This window comes from Bidens hawaiensis, unplaced genomic scaffold (genome assembly GCF_021521415.1).
Source record: "Bidens hawaiensis isolate Kalapana, Puna unplaced genomic scaffold, B.hawaiensis_p1.1 tig00034591_1, whole genome shotgun sequence".
Taxonomy (NCBI): Eukaryota; Viridiplantae; Streptophyta; class Magnoliopsida; order Asterales; family Asteraceae; genus Bidens; species Bidens hawaiensis.
The window spans coordinates 169,078-190,219 of NW_027505329.1; the positions used below are offsets into that span (position 1 = coordinate 169,078).

Below are 21,142 nucleotides of genomic sequence, written 5' to 3' on the forward strand. Positions count from 1 at the left end.
ATGTAGTTAAATGTTAACAAACAAAATGATTATGTGTAATTAACAATTTGGTAATACCTTCCAATTAAAACTGAACACTTGAAGTTGGTAGACTATATGCATTTGAGTTTGGTTGCATGTTGCTTTCTAGCTTGGGACTGAGATTGTTGTTTTGACTTTTTGGCATCCAAACTAAAACCTAACCACATTATCATATGATTCATATCCATTCTTTCTGTAGGGTCTTTGTTTTCTTAATAGTTTATTTTTTTTAATCTAATTAACAGTTAATTACGTCCCTGTTATTAGGTTAGACTTTCCATGGAGACTTGCATTCGTGCGCTCGGTGAAGACTGAATAACTCGTATACGTTGACAATTGTGTTTACCCGTCTGTTTCATCTTTTATTCAACTAATCATTAGGATACATTGTCTTTTGTTCCACTGTAGATTTTATACTGTATATATAATACAAGTTTTTAATGCGAGTATGACGCATAAAATTTATTATGTTATAAATTATTTGAAGTGATATATATGTATATAATAAATTTAATACAAAATAAATATTTATTGTATCTTTTAGTTTGAAATTAGCATATTTAAGAAGTTACGAAACCTAGAAGGCTAGAATAACCGGCCAATTCAATCACTCTTCAAGAATACTCAAAACCAATCGATTATTTAGACATGATCCAGTCAGTTGGTACGATTTGGTTCAATTTCGAGAAAAATCATCTAACTAATATGTATACACACAAATAAATTCATTGTTACTATAATGTATATAAAAAATGGCTAATTGCTTACATTAGGCATGACATCAAACTATCAAAGTGAGTGATTTGAATTGATTTGATTTAAATTTATTTATATGTTTGTTTCCACCCTCCAATCATCAAATAAAATATTTATGATTGATGAAGATAGTGAATATCTGCTGAGATCATACCAGGATATCATATACATATAAAAGAAATTTTAAAAATGTTAATTAAAGGCATTATTTAATAGCCAGCAGGAGTATTAGCTTGCCGAGTAAGTCTATGAAAATGATACTTCATTATTAAACTCTATGCTAAGAAAATTATTCAAATGGTGATTTAAATAAACAAGATTGAGGGTATATTCTTTTGTATTTTAACCAAATAGTTATAGTATAGCATTTGAATAAATAGGAGCAGAAGATCATTATCAAAGTGGGAGAAGTGATGCAAGTTAAACAATCCTTTATAATTAGTTAGTAACAAGATGTTTCTTATGTACATGTCTCACTATAATATATTCTATAATTGTGAATTAAGAATGAAACAAAATTATACAATATAGCACACTAACAAGCAATATTAATAAATATGTATTACACTAAAATATAACTTATTTTACTTTTTTATCATTATATATATGAACAAATATTTTTTTACATAACATACTTTAGTTTTTTATCCTTGTATGTAAGTAACATTTTATAACAGTTTAATGATGACGTGATATACCACGATATTGTTAACAATACTGTGTCACGTTATCATTTTATCTGTTATAAAAGATACGTTATTTACATACAATGCAAAAAATTAAAGGTTATACTACGTAAATGTGAAAAAAATATCTTTGTTTCGTATGTATAATGATAGAAAAGTGTAACTAGGTTACATTTTAGTGCAACTAACACGCTATAGTTAATGTAGTTATTTCCATAATCAGGGATTCCACATGGTAACATGCAAAGATTCATCCGATAAAAAGCTTTGATCTGAAGTTCCATCACCAAAGCCGAACGTTGACTCGTTGAAATTAATAATTTGCTTGTCCATGTTATTAAAACGACTCAAAATAGCTTTGATCACATCCTTCCTCTCACCACAATGTGACGATGATGAAGATGATGAAGGAATTGTAAGGTCGGGTGGTAGTGGTATAGCTGGTGGTGGTGGTGCGGTGGCAGAGAATAGATGATAGTTGTGATTAATAAGATTAAATTGGGGATTTGATTGATTGAAAGTGGTGGAGAAGCAGGGCACTTGCTGGTTAAAGATATTATTATTATTATTATTATTGAGTTGACTTTGGTCAAATGAGAGTGTGTAAGGTTCCATTAATGGTGGTAGAGATGATGAGCAACTTAGTGTATCTTCATGTCCTCCATACTTGTTTATGCTTCCAACCTTGCTAGGATCAGCTTGTTTTCCATCAATAATTCTTTCTCTATTCTTGCAAAACACTCTACACAACACCCAGTCTTCCTGTAATATATATAAATTTAACTATAGATACGATACAAATATTAGAAATATTGGATTTTAATAATTCCTTCAAAAAAATAATTCGAGCAATGAATCATTGGTCGATAATAATCCATATAACAATGTCATAAATGAATATGTTTGCACACAACCTTTTATTTTATGGTGTTTCAAAACAATTTGGAACATTTTGATCGCATAAATATTAACAAGTTATTCATTATGACGAACGAAGTTACTTTTCTGCTAGAGTGGCATTGTCCGGCAACAATAGTGAAAGTTACAGATTATTATCGGCCAACATGTTACCATTTAGATTATTAAAATCCAACCTAACCCTATAAGTCTACAACTATATACAAAATAAAAGAAATTAAATGAAATAGAGATCTTAATTTATGCATAAACCTTTTTTTATAATTGTATATAAAACTATTGCATAACCTTTTACCGCTATTTATCTCTCTTCCATTCAATTTCAAAAATTTTAAATGTATTATGTGGTTCTCACGTTTTTCTAACCATAGTTACCTTGAGTGAAGTATCAAGTGTTGTTGTTTCCGTATCTTGTAGCATAAATTCATGCATGACCCAATCAGTTTTCTTTCCTTTGGGTGCCCTTCCAAGATAGAAAACAAGAGTCTTTCTCATCCCAACAAGTATGCGGTTTCGAAGGATTGATCGGTCTTTTCCAGTTGCTTTCCAGTACCCTGACACGGTCGCCCTGTTTGTACGTAACCCTGTTGCGTATTTTCGATCTCGCTGGCTATAGAAGTACCATTCCTTGCCTCCCACGCATGCAGTGTCTAACATGAAATAACAATAATTAGTCACTACACTAATTAACTATGATTATTATGTATATTAAATATTTGCTAAGCCACACATGTTTGTAAAAATTCAATAACTTCCTTTGCTAACAAAAAAAAAATGTGTGTTATATTTGATCATGGAGCATACATTCATATCCTTTAATTCCATGTAGGTGTCACATAATTCACTTTACCTTTTTTTATTATATCTCACCTAAAGAAAATAGTTTAACTCATTAAGCTTTATCAAATCAGCTTTAACGCCCTTGACATTAACATATATAAAATGTTATATATAATTACAAAAACAAAATTTTCTCCCAAAAAAAATATTATATTATTGTGCATCCCATAACCCTTAAATTAAGAGAGTGGTGTCTCACTCATTAACCTTTATCAAATCAGCTTTAACGCCCTTGGCATTAACATATACCCCTAGGATCTTACGTCTACGAAAAGTAATGAAATTACCGAACATAGATACAATGAACTTAAAACAAGATATAGAACCACTAACACATCACTATCATGTTTTAGAAACTAAGCTGTCTTAACTTCATTACCATAAAAAAAAGTAGTTATCTCTTTACATTCTTTTAGAAAGAATTTAGGCATATTGATCACTCACGTATCTAATTTCTTGATCACCACATAATTATATAAACATATTATACTAACTCGTTTATTTTTTTTTAAAAAAAAACAAGAAAGAAAAAAAAATACTTTCTATAAGGTGACAGATAATTATTTTTAGGTCCGTCTATTGATATAATATTTCTTCCATATGACCTACATGCATGGCCAGAATTATTTGTGCATGATCATAGATATTATCTTATGGAAATTGATATAATTAAATCTAGATAAATATGTGAATGAAATATAAAGTATAATACATTATATAATAATAATAATAATAACAATAATAATAATAATAATTGTAATTTGTTGTTTTTATACGTGAATTGGTATGGTGTGAGGGCCAATCACATGCGCGATGGACGACAATTAAGGTTAAGTGCGGGCCATCTAAATTTGGACACACTAGCCTATCACTTCCTTTAATTAAATTATTATTATTATTATTATTATTATTATTATTATTATTATTATTATTATTGATATTATTATCATATATGCATGAGGCTAAACCTTTAAAAATCTAACCAAAAAAAAGTACGTGTATTAATTATTATGAAAGTATTATATCTTAATTATCAAGGTGTTAAAAAGAATGTTCTTTCTTAGTAGTGTCAGTTAAAAGTATATATATCATTATGAGCAAATTATGTATATTTATTAGTATTGTATGAGTTTGTCAATCAAGAAACAATATGTATATTATTAGTTACTTGCATGTTATATATATAACCGGTCTTTGAAAACTATGATCATCTTAATGAAAATAATCTCATTTTTTTTTGCCGAGCCGTATAATATAATATAATACAATATTGCATTATATACCCTGCAATATAATTTTAAAATACATCTTGCAACATAAAATTGAATAATTGATTCAAGAATATTCGTGGTAATGTTTTAAGATTGGTTATGTTTATTTTTATTTTGAAAAGACAAATGACAAAGGGATAAACGTCAATTTCATTATAAAGTAAGTGAAAGAAATATGGAATACGAAAGAATAAATAGTTTCCATCCTTATGTGTATGTGTGTGAGTGACAAAATAACACGTAGATAAGGATATACATAAATTTATACTCTCCTATATTCATATATATATATATAATATTATTATAAAAAAAATTAAAGTGTAATATCATATTCCACATTAATTGTATGCTTATATTGTATATTCACTACAAATTAAACTACTTCACATGTCAATGAAAATATCAGTCGTTAATAAACTGTTAATGAAATTTTGTGAGAAAATTGGGTGTGGTTAAAGACTACACGTAATTAACACAAGACTCCGACGAAGATACTTCACTGGCAGGCCACCGACGACGTTTTCACCACCATGGTCAGTGACATTTTCATCAACAAATCACCGACCGTATGTCACTAACATTATTTTCACTTACATATCAATAACAGATACTTTAAACCTTAAATTTTAATAATTTTAGTAATGTTTGGTAAGCTACTTAAAACCAAGGTAATCACCATCAATTTATAAAAAAAAATAGTTTTTTATTTGTCAATGATCATTAATAGACTTTTTCATTCAGCAAATTTTTCTTACATTAATATCTAGCAAAGTGTGACATAGAAAGTAAAAAATTTAGTATATAAAACTATATTATACCACATATATTACTATTATATTAAAAGTATTTGATGGTTGGTGAAGGCCTTTTTTGTATGTGAACTACTTTATGCACACATATATAATAATGTGAAAAAAACATACCAATATTACTAATTGTATATTCTTTTTAATGTTTGATCAAAAGTTATAACTAATTAAACTCTTACCCATTTCCTTTAAATTGTATTAGTTAACACATTTGTTCAATCGTTAGGTGTATCAGTAAAAAGTAAAAATCTTGAGAGCGTCGTTAAAAAAAGTGTATTTGTAAAAGATTTTATACACTTTTCAACTTTCAGCTTTCGTGTGTTTGTGTTTCCAAATATCTGAAACCTATCTCATACCCGTTTACAATGAGGTTCCGTAAGTCATAATTACAAACGATAAAAACATTAATCGATTCGAAAATGAGATTATAGGAATTAGAAAGATTACCAGGAAGATCCCAAGGCTCACACTTGTTTAGATCAATTTCAACAAGAAGAGGTAACTTGTTGAGCAAGTAATCGCACACGAGTTCTTCGTCTCTCGGGTGGAATCTGAAGCCAGGAGGGAGTGTGGATTCCACCAAACTTAGGTTGCTCATGGTGATTGATCTATGTGTGTGTTTTGGTGTGTGTTTTTGGTCTGAATATGAGAGAGAGCGCCAAATAGGGAACTCCTATTAATAATATGAAAATCTATCACTTATCATATATTTATTATATAAGCTATGGTTGACTGAAAACCAATCCAGAAGAATTCAAGGGTAATATGGTCAATAGTGGTAATTAATAATAATAATAATAATAATAATAATAATAATAATTGGGTGTATTGGTTTTGTATTAATCTCAACTGGAGTATTATTTTTTTAGCCGATGTCGGTCTTAATTAACGAATTAGCTGCTGACGGTCACATCTTTTAAAGTATTTGTTTCCGATGGTTTGCGACTAACAGAATCCTAACGCCGTTAGTTGCAGGTCGTCGTTAAAAACGTTTTTTGCCGGAAAACTCACATTTTTTCGGAATACTCAACATTTTCGTCCCAAACAATTTTGTTACCTTGAATCAGACTTTTAGGAACCTTTTTCTAGTAAAAAAAACTCAATTATTAAGGTCGTCAGAAACCTAGAACCATCGTTGGAATCAATTGGTGGTGGTGGTAGTGGTAATGTTCAGGTTGAGTTTTCTAGCAAAAAAATGTAGCATTTTTGACCAAAAACGTTTTTTCGATGACCTGCAAGTAACGACGTTAAGATTTTGATAGGTGTTGTTTGTTTTTTAAGAGGTAAAATGTCTGCAGTTTGCGGACCACATCTGCAGGCATCTGTAGCGGAAGAGGTGGACCAAACCTTGTTCCGTACGACCCATTCCTCCTCGTAATATCCGCCGTAATCAAGACAAAATTGTAAAGGAGGCTCATGTTGTTGTTGTCGACGATGATTGTGATGGTGTTGGTGATGGGTTTGTGAAGATAAATGTATGTTATTGTGAATAGGTGAAAGAGTTTAGAAGAGGTGAGAAATGATAGGTCCATGTCTGCGCCAAGAAGAGGGCGTGCAGACCTTTATAATGAATTGTCTTCCGTAAAACAAACAGTCTGCAAACATCCATGTCTGCGCGTGGTCTGCGCGGCGCAGACAAAAGAGGTCAGGAATCTCTTTTGGGAAAAAACAAGCACCCACTTAGTCGTGGACAGTTATGAACAAATACGTTAAAAGATGTGACTGTCAGCAGTCAATTAGTTAGTTGAGACCAGCAGCGACAAAAAAATGATAATTGAAATTAATAAAAACCAATACACCTACTAATAATAATAATTAAGGTGGTAATTACGTTTAGGAAGAAGTGAGTGTATGTCCAGCCAAGCCACGCCACGCCACGCCACGCCAGGATTGGTCACCAACTGCAGTTCACATTCAACACGTCTCATCACTCACATCTAAAAAAAATCTACACTTTAATTCCCACTAATAATATAATTATAAATAATCAATGAATAATGAATATTTACAAATTAAAAAGGCTCAAAATGAATTCATAACTATGTTTTCATACTTAAAAACGAGTCTTATATAAAATGTTATATGTTGTATGAAATATATGTACGGATTTGTATGTTACATGCGTTGGCGGACCTGTAACGTTTTGGATGAAGAAAAACTGTTTTCCATAAAGTTTTCTTTTTGTTGTTATTTTACCTGAAAATATCGATCGCCCCCCGCAAATTTTTTTGTCTAAGCCTCTCGATCGTCCTCATAAAAAAAACATAACCTCAAGTCCGCCACTGACTACATGTCTCTACTTCAAAACTAGGTGTTTTTGTTCAAATTTGTTGTCGCATTAATCTTTTTGGAGAGTCCCATTTTACGGTATTTATTATCAAATTATATCTTTTTAGTTTTGATCATCTTTTTCTCCAGCTTTCTACAACGGTCACAAACTTTACGACGTGTTTGTGGCCAAAATTTGACGGTCAAAAACTTTACAGTGATTTTGGTCGTAAAATTTGTGGTCGTTTTCATGTTCATAAACGCCTTGCTAGTTTGTGTAGTAGTGTGTTTGCTTGTGTGATTAAATAAACTTTCAACCAATTAATCTCTAATAACAGATTAACAGATTATTATATGTTTGTGTGTTAGGTTATTTGTGTATATGGATCAACACATTCACATGCTCTAATTGTATAATGCTTCCTTTATTGAAAGTTTCCTTTTGTGTAAACACTAAAGTTCATTACTTTGCAAAGCAACATAACATTAAGGTATTATTCATTTTAAATTTAAATTATTTGTTCGCTTCAGGGTCGGCCCAAGGCAAGCGAGCCGGAATCCCGGCCTGGACATATTTTTCCCGGGGCACTAAATTGACATATATATTTTAAAAAAGTATAAAACCGAAAATTTTCTGAGCCTTCTATATAAAACATTAAAACCTCAAAACTCATGCTTCTTTTACGTCTTCATCCAAACTTCATCATTGTAACTGTGTATTATAAAAAATCTCAATGAACATGTTGAGTTGTGTAGACTAAAAATATACATTAGTTCCAAACTCCTACAGTACTCTACTGTTCTCTTACCTCACTAAAACCCCACTTAACAGTTAACATATTTAATATTTTAAATTAATTTAAAACTAACACTTCTTTTTTTTTGAACGGTCTATGAATTATTCAAATGGGTTACTGATTAAATTCACCACGTCGGTATACACTCGTTTTTTGATCCGGAGAAAACACTCACCTAAGGCCCACGTCTGTGAACACTTACCTAAATGGACGACAGTGCGGTGATTTAAAACCCGTTCAGTTCAAGGATCAAGCTAGTGAACGTTACCTACTGGCCTAGTCTCCCATAATCACCTGCTGCCTCTGAATCTAAATGTTGGGGGCATGTTCGAACTTCAGTCACATGCTTCTTTTACGTCTTCATCCAAACTTCATCATTGTAACTGTGTATTATAAAAAATCTCAATGAACATGTTGAGTTGTGTAGACTAAAAATATACATTAGTTCCAAACTCCTACAGTACTCTACTGTTCTCTTACCTCACTAAAACCCCACTTAACAGTTAACATATTTAATATTTTAAATTAATTTAAAACTAACACTTCTTTTTTTTTGAACGGTCTATGAATTATTCAAATGGGTTACTGATTAAATTCACCACGTCGGTATACACTCGTTTTTTGATCCGGAGAAAACACTCACCTAAGGCCCACGTCTGTGAACACTTACCTAAATGGACGACAGTGCGGTGATTTAAAACCCGTTCAGTTCAAGGATCAAGCTAGTGAACGTTACCTACTGGCCTAGTCTCCCATAATCACCTGCTGCCTCTGAATCTAAATGTTGGGGGCATGTTCGAACTTCAGTCACATGGAACACCAAGTTTCTTCATCAACACTCCACTACGAGTCTTATTTAAGATTTTCACCATCTTAAAGATTAAAGCATGAGTCCCGTCACTATTAGAAACCCAGGCATTTCACTAATGACGTTTTGCGATCAAAATTGTGATCGCAAAAATCTCAATTGTAATAATATTATTCTGTAACCAAGTTTGCTATTGCTCGTATTTTGTGACCGCTTATAGCGATCAAAACAGCAATAGCAATATTTGTCGCCGACGTTGGCTGCCTGCGACTAGTGATCTTATATTTCTTGATAACTTTATATAAGTTAAAAAAATTAGTTAGTGTTCAGGATGTTTCGACTCGTTAACATTAAAAAAAGGTTAATGATAAACACATCATACATCTACAACCTTTTGATTGTATAAATGATCAAATTATGTATAACTTTTATTCTCAATATATAAGTCTTAACAAAAGTTAAACCACGAAAATCACATTTGACATAAATAATATCTCATATACTCATGTAACTCTTTTATTCCTTACTAGAGGTTGAGACTACAATTAACAAGCGGTCGATCGACATCACAACATGAGCGAAAAAAATAAGTCCGGATATCGAATTTGAATAGAATGTCACGGAATCAATTCGATTTCAATTTTGGAATTGAATTCGATTTGATAATTTCGGATATTTTGAACTAATATTTGAGTTTGTGACCTTTTTATTTCATTCAGAATTCAAATTCTAATTATTCATATAGTTTTTAAGTACAAAAATTTGGGTCTGTCTGATTAACACTTATTCTAAAGTCTAATATACATCTCTAAATCACTATCATAGGGTGTGATCATGTGAAAATGGGGTGTGAAAACCGCCATTTAGATCGAATATACAACATTGAAACACCATACATGATTAAATGATAGGATGAAGACAAGCAACATCGTGACGACATATTTAAAAAAAGACAAACAAACAAATTGATATAACTTACGCAAACGAAAACAATGAATTTTGATTGAGTAACTCTAAAAAACTTATTACAAACTCATAACAATAATCACAACTTTGATTATGTTATATAGACTATGAGTCAGTACGATTAGAGATTGACTCGAATTCTTAATTAAAAAATAAATAGAACGCACACGTCCAACACGATTATTGCTACCAAAACTACAATCCGAACCCGCAACTAAATAATTATTGTTTTAACTAATAAAAACTAGATTGATATAATAAAAACAAATACAAAAGTCATAAGTTAATGAAGAAAGCAGCCCCATATATCACTTCCTCATTAGGTGGAGCATCTTACTAACACATCTTATAGGTATAGCAACAAATACATGATTTTGACCTCATTATTTAGATGTGTTTAAACTTTAAACAAGTGGATATGAATATAGAATACCTAAATGTTATTTAATTAATATTATATTGTTGTGATTATGACACTTATCTTAATTTTAACAAATTAAATAGTAAATGCTAATTTTATTGTTATTCCAATTTTTAAAATTATTATATTGGATTTTGCATAAACATAATTTTCTGGTATATTTATATAACAGAATCACGGAATTTTATGAAACGCAAGAACAATTTCACATATGCGTTTCACGTTCATGTATCGACACAAATACTACTTTTTATGAAAATGAGAAGATGTATGAATAGCCTACACATGAGATTGAAAGAAGAGCAAATACTACAAATAAAAAGGTTTAAAAAATATAGAATGAAAATGTTATAAGAAAATCATGTTTATATGTTTTCAAATATTTCCTTTGTTCTATGAATATAAATAAATAGCTAGGGGTCATATGATATGTTCATAGCCCCTAGCTTTTTTTCACCGTCTTTCTCTTGCTTTCATGTTAAATACGCTTTTCTTTAATTAGATATGTTTCACGACCATTATTTTTCTCTAGCCTTTCTTTAAATATAAAAAGATAAAAGAAATCTTTAACCACTAATTAATAGGCCAGGTGTTGTAGGCTAACGCCCAATCCACCTCATCATGCTTTTAACCAAAAAAATGTCCGTTAATCCACAATAAGCAAAATAGCGCACGCCCCTGCCCCTTTGTCGTTAACCCACTAACTTCGTTCAAGTTAAATTTAAGTGGGATTCAGCCACTAACAAACCTTTGTTTATGTTTTCGTTTTTCTATTTATTTAATTAATTCTATCTAACCCATAACGTGATATTTAAAGTGTGGGTTAGTTTAAACCCATTGTCTACGTGCCAATGACGTGACACGGTGTTATGCACTTTTTAGTTAGCCCACAACACATAACCCTAATGATTTTTATACTAATCAACCCATGTAATACATGGATTTTAACTAGTGGTGGAAAGAGCCGAGCCGCTCACAAGCTACTAGGATCGACAAAAAGCTGGAAAAGAACCGAGCCTCTTTGAGCTCGGGCTCCTTAAATAAAGTCCATTTAATTATAAAGTCGGAGTCGGATCTTTGTATGAGAAACTCGTTTAGGTTCATCAAGCGTTATCGAGCCTTGTGTACTTTTAAGTTTAGCTCTTTTGAACTTCTATGCATTAATTTCACACAACTCAACCGAGCTTTGAATCGTTTAAAGTACTACACAAGCTCTAGCAAAGCTTAGGCTTGTTTAAGCTTTTTCTTAAAAAATAAATAGAAACATATATAAATTAATTAATGAATAATAAATGCCCGCGTTTGAAAAAACAATTCACGAACCAAACTTGAACTATAGAAAAAGACCTCTAAACGAGCCAAGTCCGAGCTCTCATACGCCAAAACTAGCCGAGCTCAAGCCTAGTCAAACTCAGGCTCAGTTGGGCTCGTTTGCACCCCTATATATGTAAAAACTAATTTTACAAATTATATAAATAAAGAGAGAAAAACTCTACAATAACTTCTTTGATATTGACACTACCATATAAATATTATTCTAATGATTTTCTACCATTGTGATGACTAGGATGCCGTCTTTACTTTTGCCAAAAAAAAGTATTAAAAAAAGAGAAATAAATTGTTAACCAACCACCTATATTATAAACATAGTCTTCAATGATAATTATTTTGACCCGAAGTCCTCTGTTGTTTTCTTCCTATAATCTTTTGCCATATGACTCAGATAACTCTACATTTTTTATTATTTTTTTCTTGGATTTATATATATATTTATCCACTAACTATATAATAATAAGTTAATAACAAGTTGAATCTAATTTAAATATTACAAAGAATTTTATTTTATAAACCATAAGTATATGACAAAAATGAATATGACAAGACTGTCAAGATCACTTGATAGTTGATAATATATAGTCCACTCTTGAAATAGTTATTTTACTACTTTAGTAGTTATGTATTACTATTCCTGCCCACTGACCCAACCCGACTGACCGAACTCGAATTATTAAATTTTCTTGGCGATCAAAGCGACGTTTCTAGGCGATATATTGGGGTTAAAAAAGTCGGTAGCATGACTGCTTCGACTGAGTCGCCTTGTTCTTGAAGGAACAATAACCGATCAAGGAGTATTAGTGTTTCCAAAACCGGACCGAGAGCTGCTCTGAGTGACCAATATGGTCTTGTAACCCCCTGCAACATGAATCATAATATCATTATGATCAGTTTTATATATATATATATATCATGTCAAACAGATAAACCGAATCTAAAATACATACTATAAATGGTTCGGCCTCCTTCCAAATGCTTGCAAAATCGATATTGTGCAGTTGGTTAAGATTGAGACGGTTCAGTCCACTTTGGCAAAACTTTTCAAAAAGTGTACATGTGTCAACATGTTCTTTGTTTTCACAAGTAGAATCCGGTTTACACGAAAAATCGTTTCTAGCCAATCCTGCTAAATCAATTTTAAAACCATATTCACCACTGATTCTTTTAAAAATCAGCAATTTACGTAAATTTGTTTATGTTTAATAATAAAAGAACGAACATGAACCAATTTTTTTTTATTTAGTTAAACGAACGATCACGAATAGTTGTCTCGTTCGTTCATTTAAATTCATTTATGCTCGTTCTTTTGCGTTCACTTATGTTCGTTAGTTTACGTTTATTTAATTTCATTCTTTCATGTTGGTTAATATATACATTGAAAATTTTAGGCCCATTACAAACTATAGTTTAAATGACTTTTTAAGCCCAACACATTGTTATTCAAGTTTACTTTTAATTGGTATTAGCTCAATTATGTTCGTTCGTTTACGCTCATAAATAATTCGTTTTTATTAACGAACAAGCATAAACTAACAAGAATAAGTTCACGAAAAAGAAGACCCCGTTCATTTAATTGTTCGTGCTTGATAGTTTGATCGGTTAAAGATAAAAGAACAACATGAACAGGGTCAATTCATGTTCGTTTGGTTCATGTACAGACCCTCGAGTTACTCAAAATCTACTCAAAAAAATGTTGAAAATTGAATCGAGCTCAATTATTAATTTATCAAGCTTGTATTAATTTATATTTTAACCCTTTATGTGCATATGTATTTACATAATCCATACTACATAGTCAAATAAAGTCAATCTAAGCTAGAATGTATTGAGTTGATTAATAATATTAAAAAAAATTTATAGAGTAAAAGAATGTAACCGTTAATCCTAGAATACTGTTGTTGGCGGCGCAAAGCCTTCCCTTGCCTCCCAATTGTAGGGCTTCTGGTCAATGTCTCTGGAAAATATCTAGAAAGCAACTACAAGAAGACCAAAGTCAAGTCAAATCAGAGTCAAAGTCAAATTAGTATAATGAAACATACCATTTGAAAGGTGGCACGAAAACCATGCAACTCAAAATTATGGAGACCGGCATCTTTTTCCATACCTTTCCATCTATCTGCACTCTGGTATATATGAATTTGATTATTTCAAAATTATACATTTTCGTGAAATTAACACATGAGAAAATAATATTGATGTTTAAATACCTGACAAGCAAGATCCCGTGAGTTTCTACCAAGATATAAGCCCGTTGATTTAACACATTTACTGATAGGAAAACCACATAGGGCATTATTATCTTCTTCCTCTGATAACAAGTTATAACAACAGCCAATGCTAACTACAGCTTTGACTTCTTGACTTTCCAGAAATGCCCTTCAAGTTATAAGCATTATCCTTTTAATAATCATTTAACTAGATTGTCAAGCTAACTTGGCATATTTGCAACTTTTCATAGTCTTACCGGAGCATAGTTACAGACAGATCTCCACAAGCATGAAGACCAGTGAGAAGTACGGAACATGTGTCGTTTGTTGATTGGTTGTGTTCATCGATGTCATTTGAGTTAAGCAATGTTTTCAACATGTCCGAGGAGAGGACACGGCATGTAACTGTTCTGGGAATTGTTACACCTCTTCCTCCTAAACTAACAAACGATGCATATGATTACCATGTTGGGTTAATATAGATTTAACATAAGTTATAATTTAAGGATAATGTATGTAAAGAGTGAAGATCACCCCAAGTAAATAACTTTTTTACTTTTATCAAGGCCATTAATACATTGAAACTGCTTTACAGGTGCAAAAAACATGTCAGGCCATTGTAAACTATGCAGTCGATGTCGTTGATATACCGATATATCGGTTATCGGTCCCTTGGTAAAACATCGGTCATAATATCGGTCCCGATATTAACCGATACATCATCAATTTCCCCGATGTCAGTGTTTTAAGTCTTAATTGTCAATTTAATGTTAGTGTTTTTAGTCTTAATCAGTTTCCACTTGCTACATAGTGTTTTGTAAGTTGCAAAAGGTTAATTTGTTAATAGTAGGAGAGCATACTAAACTGTTAGTGTTAAATTGCTTATTGCTATATATATATTTTGCATGATATTAAAATTACTGATATCTCAAATATCAGTCGTTGACAGATATTTGATATTTTCCGCATTAACTGCATAGATTGTAAATGACAAAAACACCCTATTTTCTTTGCATCAAATAGTTGCATTTTCATAGATTGATACAAGGGTATTTTCATCTTTTGAGAATCATTACAGTATTTTCGTCATCAGATTAATTAGTACCAAATAGGGCAAAAAACATGTCAAGCTATTGTAAGTAACAAAAACAACCTATTTTCTTTGCATCAAATAGTTGCAATTTCAAAAACTGATACAAGTGTAGTTTTGTCTTTTAAGAATCATAACGGCATATTCGTCGCCAAACCTTTTTTGCCATATTTGGCATGAAAAAATTTGGATACATATTAGGGTGCCTATAAAGTAGTTTTAATATACGACCGGGCTCCACATACATTATCCCTGCATTTATTATCTTATAACATACCTAGATTTACGCATCTTGGCTTCATAATGTTTTTTAATCCGCTCTGCGCGTTCATGTGTGACCTTTCCATGATGAGAAGATGCATCAATCGCAATTACAGACAGTTGGTACTCGAACGAGAGTACTTGTGACAGATAACCCTACGCAAGTGTAAGTCAGAAAGTGTAAATCATAAATTATTAAAAAACAATATTTATGCTTGAAAATACTTAACAAAAGAGCTAAAAAAGACAAAGTTTACCTGGCCTGCACCTAAGTCTATTACTGTATTAGTTTCAACATCTTTTGCTACTGAACTTACAACAGCTGCAAGAGCTTCTATCTGTACGTAAAATATTACAAAAGGATTAAACTTCAGGGTTTAATAATATTAAATAAACTATTAATCGTCCATAACTAATAAATATGAAATGTATGTGTGGCTTACTTCATGTCTTTTCTTCTGATTCATGCCTTGAGTTATAACATTATTAAGCAAAGCCGCCTGCGTATTTGGTAATACCTTCAAGAAAAAAAGAGTAAATTACCACTCATATTTTTTTTAATATTTACATAATTAAATGCAATACCTTCTTCAAATCTGCCTGCTCACGAGGAAATGCAAGAGAACTCAAGGTAGTGATAAACTGTTTCAACGAACAAGGCCAGTGTTCCTGTAACCATACGCAGAAATAAAGCATTTATAGTTATTAATACTGAAGTTTCTAAAATATTAATATACCATAAACACAACACAGTAGTCATAAATTAGTCAATTTTAGCATACATTATATAAGGCTTCCAAATAATTAGAGATCAAATGCAGGTGCCAACTAGATTAATTGTTGGTGAAATTAACTGTTTTAAAACATGTAGCAGATAAAGGTTCGAAAAACATTGTAATCTGAATACCAGTAAAGTATGCCACAATATTGTGGGTGTGTTTGGTTCGCAGAATTCAGTGGAGTTCAATGAAATTGGAATTTGGATTCCATCTTTTGATGTGCTTGGTTCGCAGAATTTGTGGCATTTCCTTCGTTTAAAACAGTTCAACACTCCTTCTAAAATGTGTTTGGTTCACAGAATTTGTTGGCAACTAGTCACTATTCGGTGGGTTACTGACTAAATTTTTGTTAATCAGTGACATTAGTTGGTAGTCAGTCAAATCGGCCCAAACTCGGCCAAAAATCAAACCTTTTTGTCTACTTTTATTTTATTTTTAAAAAATTTTGAAAGCCAATCGGACCTTGGTTTTCTCATTAATTTGTTACGCTTAACTTTAACTGTTTGTGTTTGAAGTATTTATGTGAACACTAATATGAAACTTTTAAAAACTGCATGTAAAATTCCAACCACGTAGTCACTGCCCACACCCGCCCGACTAGCTACTAGCAAGTTCTACAGCATTGAACAATAATAACCTGAACATATCCAGATGGAATTTGAATAAGACTCTCGATCGGTTCATCGTGAAGACAATCTATCCATTCTCTATCCACAGCTTCCCACAGTCTCTCCTGCAGTGTTAGAATAAACATACAATAGAGTTATTATTATTGTTATTATCACTCTACATTTTTGTAGTGTAATTACTCTAGTTCAAAGCTGATAATAATAAAAATAATAATAATAATAATAATAATAATAATAATTTGAAGCAATTAATCGTTAATTTTCCACTATAAACATACAATAGAGTTATTATTATTATTATTATTATTATTATAGTGTAATTACTCTAGTTCAAAGCTGATGAATAATAATAATAATAATAATTCGAAGCAATTAACCGTTAAATTTCCACTAAAATATTGAAATGAAACAGTAACGGAAAAACTAACGTAGGAAGTTAAACTACCGTTAAGAAATTGACGACGTGAGATTGCCAAAAGAAGCTGTAAGTTTTGATGAAATGGATAATGGTGTGAATCCATTCTAGGGTTTCAGTTGCAGTGGAGCATGAGTACTTGCAGTTTGCCATTGATGGTGCTGGTGGTCAATGGTGGTGGAGATTGGAGTCAAATCAGTCAATAATAATAATAATAATGGGCTTCCCATGGGATGGTGGTGTTGGGTTAGCCCAATAAGTTATTGTCTTAATGGGCCGTATTTTAATGGGTAAGAACTAGAGGTGTACAAATCGGGTTTTTCAAATACCCGGGTTCGGGTATGGAACCGAATTTGGGTATGACCGGGTATTGGAAAAACCCGGTTTCGGGTATGGAACCGATTCAGGTTTTTGAGTATTACCGGGTACAAATCGGATCCAATTCGGGTACAGGTTTTGGTACTAGAATGCAACCCCTATTCGTACCCTACGGGTATGGTTGGATATGGGTTCGGGTATTAAGAACCCGGGCATAAAAAAACCGGTTCCAAGTTTTTTTTTGTTCGGTTTTTTTTGTGCACCTCTAAGAACTAGAGTGTACAAAACCGGTTTTTCCCCAAGTTGAACCAGTTTGGTTTATAAACAGGTTTAAAATCGATTCGGTTCGGTTTAAAACCCGTTTTTGTTTTCAAATCGGTTTTGTTAAAACCGTTTGGTAGTTTCAAAAGGGAAATCGGTACTAGAACTGGCGGAATGGGTCACTTTGGGAACCGGTTTGGTTGAAACGTGTTTTGAGTCTAACTGGTTCGGGTCGGATTGTAGTGAACTGGTCCCAAATTGGTTACTTTGTATAACTCTAGTAAAACATGTTAGAAGAAAGCCGTTTGGTATATATAAGGATGTTGTTTTTTAATTGTTGATTTGGAATCTCTCGCTCCCTCACAATCACCATTGTCATCAACAACTTGCTATCTCCTCCAACATCATTTTCGTTGCCACCGCCACCACCACATCTCAACATTTTTAGCAAGTTAAACGTCAAATTTTGAATCTTTTTTCAACTAAATGCATCACGAAACTCAATTCCTTTGACGAATTTCAATTATTTTTAAGAAACGGTTTCATGGATGAACCCACGTTTAAGAGAGTAGAAAATAATACAACCTATGGGATGTTTTGGCCCCATAAGACAAACCAATTTTTAAAATTAAATGAGTTAATATCACTTTAAATGTACATCTTTCATGTTTATACACATATGTCACATTTATAGAGATATAATAAGTCTTAGGATCGGCTCAACGTACTCGAAGGCATAAAATTAACTAAAATAATAGTGTCTTGTTTTTAAATGTAAAATACTAGAAAGTATTCAAGAATTGTGAAGTATGAATGAATGGAATGATAATGGATATGAGACATTCCTATTTAGATTGTGGCCTATCACTATATCATGAATCTAATTCTAAAAAGATCTATTTTTAAAAACCCACAATACATAACTCGTTTAGGCCCTTATAAAGTTGTAAGCCTAAAGTCATGAGTTGGTTTAGCTTACCATCTTTTCAAATATGAACAATACATGTACACAATGAGTTGAAAAGGGAAAAAAAGGTACATGTACACAATGAGTTGATTACAAATGTGTTGATGTAACAAACCCACGCCTAGTCCCTCCCTAGATCGGATATCGTCACATCAGCCCACCATTATTCCAATGCTTTCTAGGGTTTTAATCCCCCCCCCTAAAAAAACAACTTGTATGTTATCTTTCTATATCTCGTTAATTATATATAGTCAATGAGCTGGTGGTGGAGTGATAAGGGAGAGACTTGGTATTCTATTTAACGCCGGTTCGATTATTGCTCCCATGATTTAGTTTTAGTGACACCATGCTGACGATAGGAGACTAGGCAAGAAGGCGGCATTCACTAATATATCTATACGTTTTGCCACAAAATATCAGATTATGTGTTGCAAAACAGCACCTTTTTATCTACATAAGCACAAGATACGCGTAATATTTTAATATCTTATTATACATATCTAGAGATATATAACATCCGTCTCATTAAAAAAATACAAACATAAAAAAATTAAGTTCATTATAAATAATGTTAACATATAGTCACATTTATAGGTTTCAAGAAATTTTTAAAATAAAATAGACATATAAAATAGTTAATTGAAACACTACATTATTACAAAAATAAAAAGTTTTCAAAGAACATGTACCCACATATGGTATTAACTTTTATCACAATTTGGTTTCCTGAAAAGAAAAAGAAATGAAATAAAGTGTACTACTAATAATATACTGCATTGATGCAGAGGTGACCAGGGAAGATAACATGCTATTGTCTCGTTCTTCAATATCATTAAAAGATGCCAAAATCATTTGAAATATTTAGACCAGTCAAGATAATAATAATAATAATAATAATAATAATAATAATAATAACTACTGAGATTCAAACAAACAAAACAATAAACTAGATATTTACATTCATATCAAAAACCCTAAAATAATAATTAAGTAATCTATTAACCAACAACATATTAAAACACCATCAAACGGTGTTCACAAAATAACAGACGAACATTTTAACCAGAAAAGTCAAACTTTGAAAATTATTGATTGAAAGATTCAGGACGACAGCATGAACAATATTCAGACGGTGATTCTGACCATTGCGATCAAACTTTGAATATTATTAATTAATATCTGGACGACTCTTCTGACAATATAAGGCAAAACTTTAAAGACTTCTGATCTAACGGCGTGGAATCAGTCATAGAGGTGCACAAATCGGTTTTTTTGAAAAAACCGGTTCGGTTATTAACCGGACCGGTTTTTTTTATCCAGAAAAAAACCGGTTCGGTTAATAACCGGACCGGTTATTAACCGGTTTTTATTGCTGAAAACTCAAACCGGCCAAACCGGTTTGGACCGGTTTAAAAACCGGTTAGAACCGGTTATTAAACCGGTTTTTTATAACCGGTTTTTAATAACCGGTCTAACCGGTTAACCGGTTTTTTTTTTTTTTTTTTTTTTTTTTTTTTTTTTTTTTTTTCTTTAGGGTTTAGGGTTTAGGGTTTCGTTGTTAGCATTCTTTGCTTGGAAGATTAAAAACACATAACTTTCATTTATAGCTTTTACATTAAAAATACAAACATTAAATCGTTATCGCATATTCGTAACTCAAAAATACAAACATTAAAGAATGCTTAGACACGATTACATTAACAAGTTGATGTTTGTTACTCATTTTCTTCGCTACCCGATCCCGAGCTATTCCTTAGGTAATCGTCGTACGCGGCTTCTTCATCGGTCATTGGTTGAATGTGTCCTTGATTGACCTCGTCTTCATACAAGGCCGCCTCATAGTCCATTTCCCCCTCGAGTGAGCGTTGATGTTGTGCCCTGTCTAAAGAGTCCAAGTAATCCTTGTAGCAAATCGACATCTCTACAGCTGCTGGAGTGAGTCGAGTCCTCCTAATCGATATAACCCTGCCAGAAACAGAAAAAGCAGACTCCGAAGCTACCGTGGAAGCTTGGACCGTTAGTAAATCTTTGGCCATGGCGGCGAGGATCGGAAACTCATCCTCCTTACCTCTCCACCAAGCCAGCAAATCAAGACTTCTAAATTCATCCGGAGTCATGTGTTTCACAAAGTTGGTACCACCATACCTTCCAAGTTCACTGCTTGGGGTGTTTACCCTTTGACGTTTACCGGCGTCTTCCCAAATCATGTAGTACATCCCCATTTCAAGGTCGGTTTGGGATTGGGATTGGGCAACAGCTCTTAACGAGTCATGAATTTGGGAAGACGACCCGTGTTTTGTAAGGTAAACATCATACATG

The 21,142-nt window shown here is 32.2% G+C and overlaps 1 protein-coding gene and 1 pseudogene across 2 annotated transcripts; both read right to left on the reverse strand.

The window, feature by feature from the left end:
- Positions 1-1,300: 1,300 nt before the first annotated feature.
- Positions 1,301-5,974, reverse strand: LOC143612452 (NAC domain-containing protein 21/22-like). Its single transcript, XM_077086439.1, has 3 exons — positions 5,749-5,974; positions 2,757-3,031; positions 1,301-2,225 (listed from the first exon to the last, which is right to left on the reverse strand). The coding sequence occupies exons 1-3, from the start codon at positions 5,897-5,899 to the stop codon at positions 1,683-1,685; spliced, it is 969 nt and encodes a 322-aa protein (XP_076942554.1). The 5' UTR covers positions 5,900-5,974; the 3' UTR covers positions 1,301-1,682.
- Positions 5,975-12,349: 6,375 nt separating this feature from the next.
- On the reverse strand, positions 12,350-17,437 carry LOC143612447 (uncharacterized; annotated as a pseudogene). Its single transcript, XR_013149943.1, has 12 exons — positions 17,308-17,437; positions 16,871-16,966; positions 16,040-16,123; positions 15,898-15,972; positions 15,712-15,792; positions 15,471-15,610; positions 14,361-14,543; positions 14,104-14,272; positions 13,936-14,019; positions 13,773-13,872; positions 12,844-13,019; positions 12,350-12,754 (listed from the first exon to the last, which is right to left on the reverse strand). The product of XR_013149943.1 is annotated as an uncharacterized LOC143612447 (transcript).
- Between the last annotated feature and the right edge of the window lie 3,705 nt (positions 17,438-21,142).